At 48.4% G+C, this 19,695-nt stretch overlaps 1 protein-coding gene across 2 annotated transcripts in view; it reads right to left on the bottom strand.

The window, feature by feature from the left end:
* INPP5D (inositol polyphosphate-5-phosphatase D) overlaps positions 1-15,829 on the bottom strand; it is a 136,374-nt gene extending 120,545 nt beyond the window's left edge. For both annotated transcript variants that reach the window (XM_036768079.1, XM_036768080.1), the window contains exons 1-2: positions 15,596-15,829; positions 1,126-1,189 (exon numbers count right to left, since the gene is read on the bottom strand). In XM_036768079.1, the coding sequence (XP_036623974.1) occupies positions 1,126-1,189; positions 15,596-15,729 (198 nt within the window). In that variant the 5' untranslated portion in view covers positions 15,730-15,829. The remainder of the gene's footprint in view (positions 1-1,125; positions 1,190-15,595) is intronic.
* Positions 15,830-19,695: the final 3,866 nt, after the last annotated feature.

Here is a 19,695-nt window from a genome sequence, read left to right as displayed (position 1 = left end):
TTCAGATGTGGTTACAGAGCAGCTACAGGATAGAACATCAGGGCTGGAGTCAGGAAGACCTGAGTTCAAATCCAGCCTCAGGTATTTCCTAGCTGTGTGTCCCTGGGCCAGTCACTTAACCCTGTTTGCCTCAGTTTCCTCATCTGTAAAATGAGCTGGAGAAGGAAATGACAAACCACTCCAGTATCTTTGCCAAGAAAACCCCAAATGGGGTCACGAAGAATTGGACATGACTGTAAAACAAGTGAATAACAACGGCAGGGTGGAGTTTAGCAGAATGCCCACCATTCTCGTTCTGGATGCCACACTTCTATTAAATCTGCCTGCCATGATAACCGTCCTGGTTACTATCTCACACAGTTGCTGCATATGGAACTTGTGGTCAACAAAAAACTTCAGCACTTTAAATAAAATACAAACTGTTGTCCAGCCACATCTCCCACTCTGGACTTGTGTCATTGACTTATTTAGAGTCACCAAGACTCAGACGCAACCAAAAATGGCTGAACAACAACTAAACAGAGGACTTTCCATTTAGACCTCATAATGTCAACAGTAACATCTCTTTACAGAACTGAGCCATCCCAACCCAACCCGAGCCATCACTTCGTTCCACTTCTTCATTGCCTCCGGCGTCTCCACAAATGCTCTCTTTGTCTCTTCAGACTCTCACCTCCAACCCCTTTCCTTCATCTACAAAACAATTGGCTCGAGAATGTTTCCCCTCCAAGGACACAGATTGCCCAGCACTACCATCACAGTTGGGTAAAGGCGAGAAGAGAAAGAGAGGAGCCTAGGTGTTTCGTTTTCCTTTGACCATGTACCACCCCTCTTCCTTCCATCTCTCCACATTCCCTCAGCCACACTTCCAGAAAAAATCATCCACAGAAAAATTCTCAACATCTTTTACAGAAATTGTATTTAAAAGTCTACCAAGTAGATGCCGTGCCATCTGGCCCAAAGCCTTCTAAGAGAACATTATAGCTACAGTATACAGCATCTCACAGTCACACTGAATGAGAAGGCTCCCGGGCATACATTTCCTCCTCATGTTTTTTTCTCTTCTTTTCTCTCTCATCTTGTATGTTTTCCAATCATGAAAAAACATCAGGAATATAATCTTACCTGAACAGTGAATTTCTCTTCTTCATTGGTCAGAATCCTGTAGGTATAGACACAATTTCGAAACCTGCAAGAGATCAGACCATATCATTAGAACTTGTTTGGAGCAATCCATTTCTTATAGAAAAGGTTAGGCTTTTTGTAACTTAAAGATCATGATGATTATCTCATACACCTGGGACCAATCTGAGACAGGAATTTTAGCGTGATGTTTCTTTTTTTTTTTCTCTTTTTTTTAATTAAATTTAATTTTTTTTAATTTTTATCTTTAGTTTACAACACACGGTTCTACATAATTTTGAGTTCCAGATTTTCGCCCCTCCCTCCCCCCTCCCTCCCCAAGATGGCATGGAATCTCATATAACTACCACGTATAACTTCGTATTGAATTAATTTATACACTAGTCAAGTTGCGGAGAAGAATTATGACCAATGGAATGAATCGTGAGAAAGAAGATACAGAACCAAAAAAAAAAACCCCAAAAACAAAAACAAAAGAGAAGAGAAAAAGGCGAGCATGAAGTGTGCCTCAATCTGCATTCAAACTTTACAGTTCTTTCTCTGGATGTAGATAGCATTCTCCATCGTGAGTCCTTTGGAGTTGTCCTTGCACCTTGAGTTGCTGAGAAGAGCGAAGTCTGTCAGGGTTGGTCCTCATGGAATCCATATATCTGTGGCTGTGCACAGCGTTCTCCTGGCTCTGCTCCGCTCACTCAGCATTATGTCATGTAGGTTTTTCCAGGTTGTTATGAAGTCCGTATCATCCCCATTTCTTATGGCACAATAGTATTCCATTACCTTCATATACCACAGCTTGTTCAGCCATTCCCCAATTGATGGGCATCCTTTTGATTTCCAATTCTTGGCTACCACAAAAAGAGCCGCTATAAATATCCTTGTACATATGGGTCCTTTTCCTGCTTGTGTGATTTCTTTGGGATACAACCCTAGAAGTGGTATTGCTGGGTCAAAGGGTATGAACATTCCTGTGGCCCTTTGGGCGTAGTTCCAAATTACTCTCCAAAATGGTTGGAAATGTAGCGTGATGTTTCTAAACACATCCACTTGGAAATTTGGGAGGAAAGGAAGGGAAAAGAGAGAAATAAGCCCTCCAAAGCACCTGTTTCACATCAGGTACCATGCTAAGTACTGGACAAATAGGAACCCTGGAAAAAGGAGCCTGGATTGTAGAGAAAGGAACCCAAAGAGCCATCTCCCCGGGTCACCTCTGATCGAGCCTCTATATAGGTGCCAAAGTGATTGTGCCCAGTGTGTAGGTATGATGCTATCACTCCTACTCAAAACAGAAGGACCAGGAGCAATATAAACTTCTGTTCCATATTTAAAGCCTTTCACAACCTGAGCCCAACCTACCTTTCCAGCCTTACTACACCTTCCTCCCCTTCACCCACACTCTATGTTCCAGTCAAATCAGTCTTCCTACTGTCCCCCCCCCATCTTCTTGCCTTGCCATGCCGAAGATGCCCTTGCCCTCCTCCCCTCAGCCTCTTAGAGGTGGTCTCCTTCAAAACTAATTTCCAGCATCTCCTCCTACATGGAAGCTTTCCTGATGCTCCAAGCTGCTAGTGGCCTCCCGTGTGTGAACCCTCTTCTAAACTAGGTTTGCATACATATTTATATTATCATTTTATTTTTTATATTACATAGTCATACATTTATATATGTATGTATACACATACACGCACATACACATGTGTCCTCTCCCCAAAGAGAAGGTAAATTCCTTCAGGGCAGGAATATTTCACTTACTAGCATTATTTTCTCAGTGCCTAGCATAGTGCTTGGAACATAACATGTTGTTGAGTCATTTTAGTCATGTCTCTGTGACACCATTTGGGGTTTTCTGGAGAGATACTGGAGGGCTTTGCCATTTCCTTCTCATTTTACAGATGAGGAAACTGAGGCCAACAGGGTGAAGTGACTGGCCCAGGGTCACACAGCTAGGAAGGGTCTAAGGCTGGATTTGAACTTAGGTCCTCCTAACTCCAGGCCTGGCACTCTATCCACTGCACCACCCCGTTGCCTAGAACACAGTTAGAACATAGTAAGTCATTGCTAAAAACTAAAGGGATGACTGAGCTGCTACTTGAATTAAAAAAAGACAGAAAACCAAAATGAAAACAAAATCTGTTTAGGTGGTTTTGGACAATTTTGTGATCTTTTTTAAATTACCTTAGAAGCAATGGAGAGGTAGAATGAAAAGCATTTTATAGCTCCCCATGGTTTACCCCACAAGAGGAGACAAAAATCTGAACCAAAATAAACATGCGATAAATATACACAGGGCACAACGCAGCGCTGATGTCACACATTTGACTTATTTGGAACCTCTCACTGATGAGCAGGAATTGGTTGTTGAAGACTAGGGGGATGAGAGACACATTTTGTGATAAGGTCAAGGGAAGGGGAGATGTACATCCAAACTCAGTGAGGCAAGCCTTCCTCCTTGTTTTATGCGGCTTACAGGATCATAGATTTAGAGTTGGAAAGGACCTGAGAGGAAATAAAATATACCCCCCATTTTACAGGTGAGGAAACTGAAGCCCAGAGAGGCAAGTGAACTCAGCTTTCATCCTAGTGTTGGAAACAGGGTAAATTGAGAGAGCAGTGAAGAAGCCTATGGGGAGCGCTGGCAGACTGTGACATATAAATAAGGAACTATCAAGAAAATTCAAAATAAAGTATAAATCAGAAAGTAAATGAGCTGGTCACAGGGAGAGGACAGTGGTGATGGTAGGGTTACCATCGGACAGCCCAAATGCTCCCCTAGTATCTTCATAAAGTCAGGAGAAGTTGAGGAAGGCCCCCGTGTTGGGCAGATCCCCCTTGTCCCTCCCTCTCCTGCCCCTTCCCCTCCGCCTCAGATCTAATTTAGGTAGGTGAGGCAGGGATAGGAGTCATAGATGGGTCATGATCTTTGCTAGAGGGATCGTTGACACTGATGGTATAACAGCTCACTGGGAGTATTTGAGTGGGAACACACAACGTGCCCATAGATGGGTAACTCTGGATGAATGCACCAGTTGGCATCAGCTGCTTTCTAGTCTATCAAAGATCCACGAGTCCTTCAGCATAGAAATTTCCATCCATCAACAAATTGCAACCCACCATAACTTGGTAGATAAGTCTTTGGCTTTTGCCAAAGCTCAAACCAGTTTAGTCACTTGCTTGGGATCATGCAACTAGTAATGGTGAGAGGTAAAATTTGAACTTAGGACTTCCTGACTCTCCCCACAGTCCCAGGCTGCCTGACCACAGCACACCTCCTGAAAAGATGCCGGCAGTCACAGCGTGGGAGCTAACAGAGCAGAGGCTCACCAGTCTCAGGGAAATGCTCAGCCTGACAACGCTGGGTCTCCATCTCTGCAGGCTTGTCCCATGCCCACAGCAGGGGCTGGGTAGTTCCGGAAAACAATAGCAACGATGAATGTGTAAAGGAGATACAATCATCACCATCATGGCAGGAACCATCACAGCGCATGTTGGCGCACCCACAATGCTCTGAGGCTGGCAAAGCTCTTTACATGTCTTGTCCCATCTGATCCTCATATCCCTCTTGCAGGTGGGCACGACTGCTACCCCCACTTCACAGAGAGAAAAACTGAGGTCTTGCCCAAAGTCAGTAGGAAGCTTAGGAGATGGATGGTGTTTGAACCCAGACCTTCCTGACTCCAAGGCCAGCATTCTTTCCACTTCGCCACACTCCCCAGAGAGCTTCAGCCATGCTCAGCAGAATCCAGGGATGCCCGGTTTCTGTCTAATAATAGTAATTAATAATAATAATAATAATAATAACCCAGCCCTTAAAATTTGCCAAGTGCTTTATTTAAATATTATCTCATTTGATCTTCACAATAACCTTAAGAATTGGGGCTATTATTATCCCTGTTTTACAGATGGAGAAACTGAAGCAAACAGGGTTGAGTGACTTGCCCAAGGTCACGCACCAAGTAAGTGTCTGAGGCAGGATTTGAACTCAGGTCTTCTGGACTCCAGGGCCAGCACCCAGTTTCTCTGCTTCTATGTAACCTTTATACAGCTGCCAAAGTGAGGTGCTGGCAGCGTCCTTTGGATCATGTCAATCCCCAGCTCAAGGTGTTCTACCTACTCCCCAACCCAAGCTCCAGGGTTTGGCAGGATACTAGGTCCTACCTCCTCCACAACATGGTTTTCTCTGGGCTGGTCAATTCTATCCCTCTTTTGTCTGCTTCCACTCCATTTGCACAGAGGGCATTGGAGGGCAAGCCCCCGAGGGCAGGGACCATCTAGCTTCCATCACAACAGCTAGCCCATCACTCTGACTCCTTCAAGGAACCAAGAGAATGCAAACCTTCTGAGGGAACGGACTACTTCATTTCTGGCTTGGTAGCCCCAGTAGAGTGAGGACTGACAGAGTGCCTCTCAGGACCACCGATCTAGTGGGGAAAGGGACCTCGGGGAGCAGCTAGTCCGACATGGATGGGACAACAAGCGCTCCTCCAACCTCAGAACTGGGAGGATGCCAGGTGGGGCAGCCTGTGCCATCAGCACAGCGCAGGGGAGAGGGAACTGGGATCTGCCACTTACTCCCTGTGTGTCCTGGGCCTCGTCACATTATGCCTCAACCTCATTTTCATCTGTAAAGTGAAGGGCTTAGATTTATGGCCTCTGACATCCCTTCCAGCTCTGAATCCTTTGATCCCCACGGAAACTGAGGCTCAGATTGTGAAGAGACCAGCTCATGACCACACAGGGAGCACGTGAAGCACCCAGGGTCTCACCTGGTCCCCCATTGTAAAGCCCCATGTAAACAAAAGCCAGAGCTGTTTTCTTCACTGTAATGCTGTTGAAGCCAGCACGGTGTCATCCCCCTTGGGGGACTGTCCATGGGAGCTGCACAGGAACCAGCAGACTCTTCTGGGGTAGAGTGACAAGCAGGGGCTGACGACACAGGCAGCTTCTATTCCCACCTCCCACCTTGAGGAAATCAAGTCTATTCTCCTCATCGTCATCATAACAGACACAGTTATAGAAAACTCTTTTCAAGTTCACCAGGAAAAGCACCACACCCGAGGTGGGGCGTTGGGGGCAGGGGGCCGAAGAAAGAACCTGGGGCCACTAAAGCCGACGGCCAGATGTGGCCAAGAATGGGGACCAGAGTAGGGATTTCAGGAGCACAGAGAATGCCCAACTGAGGAAATCTGCCCCCCATTCTGGTTGGCACCTTCTCTTAGCTTCCAATCTTAGCTGGCTAGTCCTGAGAGGCCACACAGGCACCTCCCGTCAGAGCCGGGTCTGGGATCCAGACCTTCCTGACTCCAAGTCCAGAGCTCTAGAGTACACGGGGTTCAGCCAAACAAGGCTTTTTTACTATTCCTCCTACACAGTGCTGCATCTCCCAGGCTGTGCCGCTTGCTAGAATTTCCTCTCTCCTCTCCTCTGCCTCTCAGAATTGCCGGCTGCCCTAATGGCTCAGCTGAACTCTGTGAAGAATTTCTTCATCTCCCCATTGCCAGTGCCTGCCCTTACATTTTCCTGGACCTTGTTTGTTTATACCTCCATGCAAGCGTGCTTCCCCTGTCTTATGGATGTAGGGATTTTGCTAGATTTCATCTACGTATACCCAGAGTCCAGCAAGGTGTCTGGCCCACAGCAGATGCTTAATAAATGCTTGTTGCTTGCTTCAGATCTGTGACTATGTCCCTCTCTGACCTCAGCAGAATGGAAGCTCCTTGAGGATATTCCTACCCTACTAGCACAGGTTTGGCGCACAGTAGGCATTGAATAAATGCATCATGTCTGACCTGATACAATGTAAGCTCCTTGAGGAGTCTGTCTCCTTTTGGCCTCTGTATCCCTGGCACAATCCCAGCATACAGTAGGAACTTAATAAAGGTTTGTGCCTTGCACTATCCACCAGACCTAGATTTCCTAACGTTGAACTTTTCATCTGGGGAAGAACATTGTTAGAAGCAGTCATATTACAGCCATGGAGAACTATCAGCTTATTATGTATGGGGGAGGAAGTACGTGTGCACATGTGTGTGAGAGTGAGTGTATGTGTGTGTATGAGTCTGAATGTGTGTATGTGTGTGCATGAGTGTATTTGTGTGTGAGTGTATGTGTGTGTATAAGTGTGAGTATATGAGCGTGTGTGTGTCTGTGTGTCTGTGTGTGCACGCATGCAAGTAAAGTACCAACTGGTCCATTTGAGGAAGAGGAAATGGCCATGGAGAGAGATGAAGTGACAAATGGCCCAGCCGGGACTAGAACCCAGCCCCTGCGGCTCCCTACTCCCAGCTCTGGCTGAAGGGCTCCCTGCTGAGTCACAGGGAGAGCTGACCGGGCCTTCCTGCCTTCCATCAGAGCAGGAGAAAAGCCCACCCTGCGTCTCCTCAGCCTCCCAGAGCCTGAACAGCAGAACAGACCAAGGCAAACGTCAGCCAGCCGGGGAGGGGGTGGTCAGTTTCTTTTTATCTTTCCACGTGATGCTCTTGTGACATCTCCTCCTGCAGATATGTAAATGAGGGAGAGGTGAGAACAGCCTCTGTCTTTTTTTGGCTGAGAACAGCAACTTTCTGTGTGAGTGAGAGAGAGCTCTAAGGGCTTGGATGAGGCTTTCACAGAGGAGGTGAAATGTGAACCTTGAAAGGGGTTGGGGATTCCAGGAGTCAGAGATGGAAGTGAGGGCATTCGAGGCCTGGCAGCCAGACAGTGGCACAAAAGGATGGAGGTCGGAGATGCAGAGACAGCAACAGGCCAGTTAGCTTAGAAGGCAGAGTGGGTAGAGGGGAGTGATGGAAACTCAGCTTAGAACAGGCATCCTAATCCTGGATAGACTTCAGGGAGCCCTTGAACTTGGACGGGAAAGAGAAGGTGCATCTTTTCCTAAACCCCCAAGTGAAGCTGAGAACTTTCTTCAATGATTTAAAACCATAATCCTAAGAAGGGGAGCACAGGGCTCACCAGACTGACGAATGGGTCCACAACAGAAAAGATTAAGAATCCCCAGGTTAGAAAGACAGGTTGGAGCCAAATTGTGAAGGACTTAAAACACCAGAGGAGTTGGTACCTTATACTCAACCTTGTGAGGGAGACACAACAAAAATTCTTATCTCTAACCTATCAAGAAACAGGGACTCAGAGAGGTTAGCCTCAGGCATTTCCTAGCTGTGTGACCCTGGGCAAGTCACTTAACCAATGTTCAGCCTGTTTCCTCATCTGCAAAGTGGAGGTAATAATAGCACCAACCTCCCAGGATCCAACGCAATATTTGCCTGGCACATAGTAGGAGCTATCTAAGTGTTGGTGGCTATTGTTATTATTAGTTATTATTGTGACTTGTCCAAGGTTACACAGCCACTTAGTGGAAGAGAAAGGATGTGAACCCAGGTCATCCTGCTCCAAACCCGGCAGTGGAAGCACTAATGTCTGTATCATATAATACACATATAATATCAAATAGAAATATGCATATGCCTAAGAAATATGTGTTGCTGATATCTGCAAAGGGCCTTGTAATAAGCCTCCAAAGCAGAATGAGAATGTTGGCTATTGCGCACATTTGAGATGGGCCCTCTAAGAAGCCACTCCACAGATGCGGAGCCCAAAGGGACCTCAGAAGCCGCCTAGTCCTTGGGTCCCAGCTCCAGATGTCTGGTCTCTTTCTGCTGAAGGAGCATCCTTTTACGAATGGAATCAAGATGGAGGGTGGGGCTGACTCCCCCAAGAAGAGGTGTCCCTAGAGAAGACCCCCTTAGGTCCTTGGGAGGAGGTCACTCTGTTTGGGAGACATATGTAAACAGAAGCGACAGGCCGGGTCAGCATGACTGGGGGATGGCTAAACAGAGTGGGGTGCACGAGTGTGAAGGAACAGTGCTGCACGGTAAGAAACGATCAGTCTAAAGAACTCAGAGAAGCCTAGGAAGACTCCCATGAACTGACAGCAGAGCAAACCCAGGAGAATAAGTGGCATAATGGATCTCAACAACAACCAAACACTGGAGGACTGATCTTGGCCCTGAGGAAGAAGGGAAGATGCATCTTGCTCCCTTCTTTCCAGAGGTGGGGGACTTTGGGTCCAGAACACTGCATTTATGCTCAGATTAATTTGATTAGCTTTGATGAATTCCACCCCCCCCCAAGTTCTTTCCTTTTTATTCTTGATTATAAGAGACAGTTCTCCGGGGAAAGGGTACTGAGATATATTTGGAAAGAAGGTGATATAAGAAATATCAATAATTTTAAAAATAAGTTCATCTTTCACAACATGACTAATGTGGAAATATGTTTTATATAAATGCACATGTATAACCTATATCAGAATACTTGCCATCTTGGGGAGGGGGGAAGGAAGGGAGGGAAGGAGAAAAATTTAGAACTCAAAGTGTTTCAAAAAGGGAATGTTGAAAAGTATCTTGGCATGCAGTTGGCAAAATAGAATACTATCAAAAATAGAATAGCAGGATCAATTAAAAATGAACAGAGCAGACTTGCTGAAAAGCACATCCCAAAACCAGTGATGAAGCGCACTGTGGATCTACTGACAGAAAAGTGACGAACTCAGGCTGCAGAAGGAAACCCACATTTTGGGTTGCGGCCAGCTTGGGACTGGTTTGGCGACTACTTTCTCGATACCAGGATCGTCTTTTTCTTTTTCTTTTGTCGTTGATATGGGGAGGAAAGAGGGGAACGAGTGATAGGATTGCCCTCATAAAGGGAAAAGAAGAAAGAGGCTGACTGAAGCATTTTTAAAAAGGTACAGAAGAGAACAACCAGTGGGCCAGAGGCAATTGCAGACAAGTGGGATAGCTTTGAAAGGTACAGGTTGAATTTGGTAGGGACTTAAAAAGGAAAAATGAGTTGTACAGATTAGAAACCTGCAGCATCATGTACAACCTGCTTCTTCTCTTCCATTATGTATGTGGAAATGTTCATTTAATTTGGCATTTGTTAAGGTCAGAATAAAATTAAAATTTAAAAATGAACAAAATGTCTGAAGTGGAGTCTATTCTGCCTTTGGAAGGGTTTCTTTTTTGGGGGGAGAGTGTGGGAAGGGACCCTGGGCAGAAGCCCAGAACTCATCCAGCATCACTTCCCTTGTGTTGCCTCGAGGCAGCTCTCCCCAAAGGTGATCATCCCACGAGGGAGCACGTGCACCCACATTCTGAACTGGGCATGTCTCCCCCATCCCTCTATCCTAGGCTCCATGCCACGGAGAGCTAGAAGGAGAGGATAGTTCTAGAGATATTCCCAGTGTCAGCTGGATGGGGCTGCGGCAGCTGCCATCTTGTCTCCACATGCCCAACCTCTCTGCAACATCCCGGGCAAGTTTTCACCCAGGCTCTGCTTGGAGCGCTCCAGAGACAGGAAGCTCACCACCGCTGGAGGCTGCTCTTCCCCAACTTTTCTTCCATGGCTCTCATTGCTAGGGGTCTCTTTCTGAAATCACTCCTAAATTAAGTAGCCAGGCAGCGCAGTGGATAGAGTGCTGGGCTAGAATCAGAAGACCCAGTTCCAATTTGGCCTCAGATGCTTATTAGCTGTGTGACCTGGGCAAATTGCCTCAGTTTCCTTATCTGTAAGATGGAGAAAATAAATAGCCCCTGCCTCCCAGGGGTGTAATGAAGATCAAAAGAGATCATCATTGTGGAACTCTAACCCTAAATGCGCACAGAGCCTGGCACACAGTAGAAATGTTAGCTGTTAACATCAGCTATGTTGAGATTGGCTTCTTTGTAAATTCTTCTCAGTGCTCCCGATTCTGCCATCTAGGGAAATGCAAAACAATTCAGACACCTATTCTAAGCCTAATTTCTTGCAAACCCTTGAATCCAGCTCCCCTGCCCTGACCGGCCCCTCTGAGGCTTCTTTCCGCCCACTTCCTAGGGCATGGACTCAAGGCCCCCCTCTTCTGGTTGCTTTCCAGCTTATCCCTGTCCTTAAACTGCCTGACCCGGAATGGAGCCCAGTCCTCCAGGGGAGGTCTAAGGAGGGCAGAGGACAGTGGGACAATCCACCACCGCCTCATTCCTGGAAGCCACGTTCCTCTTAATGCAGCCCGAGATCCCACTGGATTTCTCGGCTGACACATGTTGAGCCTCCCATGAGGTAGAATCTCAGGTCATAGACTCTCTGAGCTGGGATGGACCTCAGAGACCATCTAGTCCAACCCACTACTGTAAAGGAATCTCTTCTTCCATAATCCCAACTAGCGGTGATCCAACTTGTCCACTGGGAAACCTCCAAGGATGGTGAGCTCACTACCTCCTGAGGCAACCTGCCCCTCAGCCTCTTATCAGAATTATTTTGTACCTGTTCTACCCCTCTTCTAGGCCTGTAAGCTCTCTAAAGACAGGGGGCAGTGTCTCATTCATCTTTGTTTTCCCCATGGACCCCCAGTCCAGGGCCTTGAACAGAGTGGCTAGAAACTGATAGTTGAGTGAATGAATGAGTTAGTGAAAGACTTAATGAACGAAGGAATGAAGTAGCCAGTGCATTGGGTAGATGCGTGAACGACAATGAGTGAAAGAAGCTTCCATCTGCCACCTGGACTCCATTCAAATGGAACCTGGTGAACACAGACTCAGGGAGGACTGGTATCACCCTTTTGTGGAGACAAGTCTCGGATCTATACACCGAGGAGGCCCAGGACTGTGTCACCGAATGCCCACTGGACTCTCCACCTGGACGTCCCCTCGGCATCTCAAACCTAACATGTCCAAAACAGAACTCGGGCTTTCCCGGACTCTTAGGTGACAGTGCCTTGTGATTTCTGTTTCTGTCCAGGGCAGCGCTATCTTCCCAGCCAGCCGGGTTGGCCATGCCAGACTCTGTCAGTCCCAGGTGCCCAAACCTCCAACTCTATTCCTCGATTCTCCAGCCAAGTTGCCGATTTTTCCTTTCTCTCCGTTTTTTTTTATCCATAGCACCATTCAACCAAGCTTGAAATGATTTCATTCATTGTTTCCACAGCATCTCTCCCATCCATCCCTTCTTTCCGCTCATCCAGGCACCTCCCTTGTGTGGGTCTTTATCATTTCCTCCACTCCAGACTATCCTAGAAGCCTCCCAACTGATCTCCTCATTCCCAGTTCTCCAATCCCACTGCCCAAGTCACAGGTCTATGTCACTCTCCCAGCTCAGACATCACTCAGACTCCCTCTTGTCTCTAGGGTAAAATCTCTATTCCTCAGCCTGACATTTCAGGTCTCCCACAGTCCAATAACTGCCAGCCTCTCCAGCCTCATTTCTCATTCCTTCCCTGCCTGCTCCCTTCATCCAATCTGAGTCAACAAACATTTATTAAGCACCCACAACATGCAAGGCTTTGTGTTAGACCCTGGAGATAAAGTAGCGAAAAAAGGGAAAAACAAAAAAGGAACTTGCAATCTACTGGGCCATAAGTACATGATAATTTTAAAAGAAAGAGGACCCAAACAACTGAGGAGGATGGGAAGGATTCTTGTAGGCCCCTCAATGAACCCCAGAGGGGTTAGAGGTGAAGAGAAAGAGCACTCCCGGCATGGGGCACAGCCTGGGCAAAGGTCCGGCATTATTCCAGCCACACTGAGCCCTGGCAGACACAGAAACTTAAATTCCATCTCTCACTTGCAGGCACCCACTCCAGCAGATACCTGCACCCGGACCTCCTCTATCGCACTACCCTCCTCCCTTTTTCAAATCTCTCTTTCTTCCAGACTCGGTTCAGTTGCCACCTCTTTTCTGAAGCCTTCCCTGATTCTCCTCAGGGCTGAGCACTCTTGCTTTCCATTCTAATTCCCTCCCTGTAGAATGGGAGCCTTTCAAGGGTGAGGATTGTTTCAATTTTGTTTTTGTCCCTGACCACCCGACAAAGTGTCTGAAGAGACAGGATCAGAGACGCAGAGTGGGAAGAGCGTAGAGGTCCTCTGGAACAACCCCTTCGCTTTATGGGGTTTATGTACCTGCCCTATTAACAGCAGACTGAGGCCAGGACCAACAGTCTTCCTGGATTTCAAATTCAACACTTCACCCCCACCCCCCCAGGGGATACCGGAGTGGAATAGAAGAGGGTGCCTGCTTCCCCAGAAAAAAATAAAACCCTTTACACATACGTGTTCATGTGTGTACATATGCGCACATTTAGTCCGAGACCTCTGCCTGCCACACTCAATAAACACTCAGTGACTTGAATTGTCATCTTTTGGGGGGAAGGTGGGGATGGGGTAAAGAAGCGTCCCTCAGTCAAATCCGTGTCGACCATGTGGGTAAATCAATCCACCTTTGCCTCAGTGTCCTCATCTGTAGGCTGGGCTCAGTGACATCTGAGCCCCCTTCCCCCAAAGCTCCAAATCTAGGATCCTGTGGCCTCCCCAAGCCTCAGTGAAATGAGGGGGCTGGGTTCCACGGCCTTGGAGGGCCCTCCCAGCTGAGAATCACTCATTCTGCCTGCAATTTGCTCCCTTCCCCACACGGCTGAATGGAGCCTGAGAGGCCTGGAGGGCTCTCCAGACACAGTCAAGGAGCCCATCTCTCCTTTCTCGTGGATTATTTGCTTGATTTCCAAGGGAGTGAGTCTCTGGGTGAGCTCAGGGTGCTCTAAGTTCATCTTCTTTCTACGGGCAGACTGATTGCTTGATTGGTCAATAAGACTTATTTATTAAGTGCTGACTTTGAGCTGGGCACTAGATGAAGCTGAAGGCTCGGTGCCCTTCTCCTAGACACGCCAGGACAGCTGGCCAATCCGAGGCCACAGTGGCAAGGACTACTTGGCCTGATGCAAATTCTACAGGACAAACCCTCCCTCCCACACACACACCTTGTACGTGATTCCCTGCTGGAACCTGTGCAGAGCTCTGTCTCCGTCTCTCCAGCTGGCTCCATCTTAAGTGAGCTTTGCCACCCCACATAGGACATCTTACTATCCTCATTCTCCTCACTTTTACAGGGATTGGCATCTGGAACACTTACAGACACACTCTGTCTCTGTCTCCTTCCCTTCCCTTCCCTCTTTCCCTCTCCTGCCTCTTTCTCCCTCTCCTCCCCTTCTCAGTCCCTCCCCCCTTCTTATCTCCTCCCCCCACTCTCTCTCTCTCTTCTCCTGAGCTTCCCCTTTTTCCTCCCAAGATCTTTCCTTTCCCCTAAGCCCCTCCAGCATGCCTTCTGCACAGAGTTACCCTTTCTGCCTTCCCCTTCTTGCTCCCATCCCCCCATGAGGGCCATCCCAGCAGAACACAAACTCCATAGGCCTCCTCTTTTGCATGTTGTGGAACACACGATTCCTGCAGCCCATTTCAGGTAGGCATACCCTTCCCTGGAGCTTGTGTTTCACTGTCCAGACCAGTTTACAGACCCTAGTTACCCATAAGGGACAAGCGGGCGCACAGGGCACTTGGCAGGAATATGTCAAGCAGCAGGTGACAAGGACTTTTGGGGGGGGAAGGAAGGGGGATAGAACAGGGGAGTAAAGGAGGAGAGGCAGGACAGGTTGAGGGGCAAGGGGGTGGGGCTTAAAGCTATAGGTACATTGGGTTTCTTTTGACCTTGCCATCAAGAATGTCATTTTAAGATGTCTTTAAAGCCATTTTTTGAATGATCCAACCTCTCTTTCTTTACTGTTAATTGAAGGGCCCTGTTTCCAAGGAAGTATGGATTCTTATCACATAATCTCAGGCCTGACTTTAGAACTAGGCCTTTCTTTTTTTTTGAACACACACACACAAAAATAAAATCCACAAAAATTTTGAGTTGGGGAAGGTAGTTATTTGAGGGCTCTTGGCCTCTTAACATCTACTCTGCCTGTCTGAGATCAGAGCTTGAGCCTCACTAGAAGAGTCCCAACTGCCACAAAAACCAGCCCAGCATCTTGTCCTTGCCTCTCCAGCATCTAGAGGAAGCAGGACATCATCTCCCAGACCTCCCACTTTCAATGGCTTCGTATCCTCTGGCCCTGGAGAGTCTGCCCTGGTGAGCTTTGGCTCTGAAGGAAAAGTTCCAACCAAGCAGAATGCCCGTGTGGGGGACTCTGGGGGACAAGTAAAGCCCAGGAGAGAACATCTCCAGCTGCAAAGGGTCATACAACAAAAGTATCTCACCCTCTTGAAGCCCCAGATTGGGCCTTTCTTGCGCCGTTGTGGGGGGATCATAGATTAGAGCTGGGAGTGACCTTGCACACCATCATTTGATGTTAGTCTCACTTTACCAAGTAGGAAAGAGTCTTTCCCAACAAGTCACAGAGTCAGGAATTGAATCCAGGACACAGGATCACAGATTCAGAGCTCATCTAGTCCAACCCCCTTGCTTTACAGGTGAGGAAACTGAGGGCCAGATGGGGGCAGAGGCTTGGCCAGGGTCCGGTGGGTGTAAATCAAGGACACTGCTCCCCATGGCCTGGGGTTGTCCATGAAGCCAAAGGTCAGGAGGAGGGATGTGCACATGGTGAAGAGAGGGCAAGCCTGGGGAGGCCTGATGGGGAAGAGAGCACCATACTTACAAGACACAGAGAGCATATGCTCGGGAGATGGATTCGCTGGCCCTCACCAGGAAGCTCCCGTCTTTCCCAGTCTTGGAGAGCAGATCCTCGGCCTTCGAACGGGTGATATTCCCATGATTCCAGCAGTGGACCATCGCTGCTGCTTCAGGAGAGTGGCTTTGGGGCCGAGCCCTGCCCACTCACCCCCAAGGCCACGCTGAGCAATGAGCAACCAGTCGATGGGTAGGAGAAGCCCCTAAAACGTTCAGCCCACTGTCCCTAATGCAGCTGCAGCTCTCTCTGCCTTGACTTCCTGTTTCAGACGCTCTGAGAGGGAAAGGAAATTGAGCTGTGGAGGACTTCCTCATTGCAGAAACTGAGCGACAGCGAGAGAGAGAGAGAGAGAGAGAGAGAGAGACAGAGAGACAGAGAGAGACAGAGACAGAGACAGAGAGACAGAGAGAGACAGAGACAGAGAGACACAGAGAGAGACACACAGAGAGAGATCGACAGAGACAGAGACAGAGAGAGTGACAGGGACACAGAGACAGACAGAGATGAAGAGAAAGAGAGAGAAAACAAGAAAGAGAAAAACTGACAGAAAGAGGGAGAGGCAGAAAAAGAGATGTTAGCCTCCTACCCAAACCTCTTTCAAGGCTCCACCCTATTCTCACTCAAATTCTTCACATCTTTCTCCATCAAATGAGGGACATTTCCTGGTGGCCAAAAGTTGTTTTCTTTCTGCCCCAAGAACAGGTCACTTAACCCTACTGATATTTGACTCTGTACCTACTCACAAGGTTTTTTTAAATTTTTTTAAAAGAGGGAGCTGGAAGTGCCTCCTCTTGCCTGGCCTACGAGCCAAACTCTCCACAGATTAGCAGAGGTAAGAGCCTTCATTTCAACATTTATCCAGCACCCACAATAACAAGAAAAGTAATGACGTAGTGCCTGCCCCCAAGCACCTTCCATTCTGCAGGAGGACCCAGGCCTCTGAGCAGTCCTGGAGCACAGAAGTCACTTATTCCGACCTGTGCCTTCTGCCACACCTCTGACAAGAGGGCCTCCTGGGAAGGGGAGCTCATTGCCTCCCTAGGCAGCTCGGTCTGTTTTGGGGCAGTTGTAGTTCTTAGGAAACATCTCCTTATATATAGCTGAAGTTGTCCTGGGCTCTATCCACTGCTTCTAGTCTTGCCCTCTGGGGCCAGAACCATTTATTTCTCTCCCCTCCCCCATTGCAGACAGGAAAGCAGCTCTCCAATCCCTCCTCACCCCCAGCCCCATCTCCTCTGGTCCAGGCTCAATCCCCCCAGCATCCTCCTTCAGCATCCTGTTGACTCTCCCTGGCAGAGTTTAAGAGGATAACAGTTTTGCTCTGAGGGCAGAAATGCCAGCAGAGGACCCATATCTTACGCCTCTCTGACGTCTGGGCACTTCCTCGAGACTTATCAAAAATTCAAGACAACTCATACGGCCAGGGAGTCCAAAGGACCTAGGGAGAGGGGTCTCTGCGTGTGTGTCTGTCCTCAGCCTCAGAAAAGGCAGTGTGAGTCGCACGTAGAGGGAGCTGGCCTGTTGCCAGTCCCAGAGGCAGGGAAGGGATGAAGAAAATCCACTCACCTTAACCCAGTTAGAAGTAAGGGCTGGGGGCCCTTCTGATAATTTCAGCAGCTGCCTGGGGCCTTTTGGAGGGATACTTAGCTGGAACTGGGAGCAGAAGGAAAGTGATCTCCAGAACTGCAGGCAGAGACTTAGAGGCGTCTGCCTCCGAAGGTGAGAACCCCTTCCTCAGGCTTGAATCTAAAAGCGAGAATTAAACAATAGTCCTCCCAGATGCACGGCCTGAGAGGTCTATAGCTGCAGGAGCCCTTAGCTAAAAGAGGAGCAGAGCTTCCTGAGGTGGTGTAAAACTTGCTAGAAGGACACCTGCGGAGGTGGAGCTTCAGGAATTGATGAGAGCCAGAGTTGAAGTGAGTGACAACTAAGCAAGAAGAGCCTCGCTGAAGGAGGCTGGAAAGACCAGGGAGCTGCCCAGACCTTGCCTCTAGGGGCCCTGGACCATGACCGACCACCCTGGTGACCATCTGCCTGCCCTGCAGCTGAAACCTCTGATGTGTTCTGGGTCTCGTCCAGGAGAACATCAGCTCCTCCAGAGAGCAGGGGACTGACTTTATTATTTGTATCCTCAGGGCTTTGCACACAGCAAGTGACTGATAACTGCTTTTTCATTCATCCATTCATTCATCCATCCATCCATCCACTCATTCATCCATCCATTCACTCATTCATTCATCCATCCATTCACTCATTCACTCGTCCGTTCCATCCGTCCGTCCATCCATCCATTCATTCCCCTTCTGGAGCAGGAGCCTAGGAATGAAATGGTTTCCCATCATATTTCCATTAGAAGAAAGATGTTAGCTATGTTGTATACTGCAGGTCCATTTTGTGCTTTATTTTTTGATTTTCAGGGACTTTCTTAGTAGGAAAAAAGCATTTGCTTAGAAGCGGGGGTCTGGAGCCAAGTCCATTCCTCCAGATTGAACACAGACACACCACACTACGAGCTGGGGACCTCTAGGTTACAGACCCACTCTACTTTTATCTGACTCAGGTTAGGCAGAGATGGGCACAACGGAGAGACGCCTTCAAGGCTCAAGTCAAACCCCTCCCCAAACTGCGCTGCATTCATCTTGTAGAAACTGTAGGTCCTTAGACCGTGTGTCTCCCTCAATAGAATGTAAGCACCACAAGGGCAGAGATTGTTTCCTTTTGGTCTTTGTAGCCCATCTGTCTGGCACAGAGTAAAAATGTAATAAATGCTGGTTAACTGATTAATCCTGACAAAGTACTCTGGGACAGCTTAAGGAGAACAGGTTCAGCCAGGGGGATCAGGGAGGGTCTGAGTGGGAGGGTGGGAGGATCAGCTTCTGTCCAACTCCAGATTAGACCTCGGTTCTCCAGCCCGGCCATCCTGCTGTACTAAGAATGTAGCTGTGAGACAAAGGGAGGGCCTTTGGAGCTACTTGGGGCAGCCTCTAGGCCAGAGCGGCCCAGGAGCCGACCCGTTTCCTACCATGTGGCCAATGACACAAAGAAGCCGATAGGGGCAGATCGTTCACATGACGCCTTAAGTCACCTTCTCCTTCTTGGCCCCAGCTGCTGAGTCACAGCTGAGCTGGGAGCCCAGGCCTCTCCGGAGCCCTGCAAGTGAACCAGGCCCCAGGGAAATGTTCTTAGACCGAACTTTCATCTTTGGAATCTCGTTATCTTCCGATGAGGGAACCGCCCAGCCCAGAGAGCCAGCCAAGATAGGAAATTCGTGCGTCCCCTGAGGGCATTCTGGCTGCCAAGGCAAGAGCTTATTTTTATGTCCTCGTTCCCATTTCTTTCTATCTCCGTGGGCTGCATCTGTTGACCTGAGTTGCCCCACCCAGAATGTTGGGGCTAGAGATGAGGAAGGCGCTGGACGCTTCAGCTACCATTCTGCCAAAGCAAACTTCCTTGCCTTTCAGAGATCGCACCTGACTGTTCAGAGCGCTCTCCAGCCGCTCAAGTCATCCTTCACGCCATGCCCCCAATTTCGCAGGACGCATGGACACAAAGCCCTCGGTGCAAAGACAAAGTCTAACTCAGCACATCCAGTCTCTACCCTAAGAGATCAAAGACTTAGAGATAGGAAGGACTTGGGGTGGGGGGGTGTCACTGAGTCTGACCCCCTCATCTTACAGAGTCCCAGAGAGATGGGTTATAAACTCGGGTGCTCTGATTATGGGAAGCTATGTGGCTCAGTAGATAGAGTGCTGGGCCTGGAGTCAGAAAGACTCCTCTTCCTGAGTTCAAATCCAGACTCAGACACCTACTAGCTGTGTGACCCTGGGCAAGTCACTTCATCATGTCTGCCTCAGTTTCCCTATCTGTAAAATGAACTGGAGAAGGAAATGACAGACCGCTCCGGTATCTCTGCCAAGAAAACCCCGAAGCAGGTCACGGAGAGTCCGACATGACTGACAACTATAAGCTCTGATTCCAGACCTGGGATCTTCCCAGTGTACTACACTGTCCCCCATTCAGGGCTGCCTCTGCCTCTAAAAATCTTTAGTTACTTCACCCCCTATAAT

This window comes from Trichosurus vulpecula, chromosome 7 (genome assembly GCF_011100635.1).
Source record: "Trichosurus vulpecula isolate mTriVul1 chromosome 7, mTriVul1.pri, whole genome shotgun sequence".
Lineage (NCBI taxonomy): Eukaryota > Metazoa > Chordata > Mammalia > Diprotodontia > Phalangeridae > Trichosurus > Trichosurus vulpecula.
The sequence above is the reverse complement of the archived record's forward strand: the minus strand, read 5'-3'. Positions and strand labels throughout refer to the sequence as shown.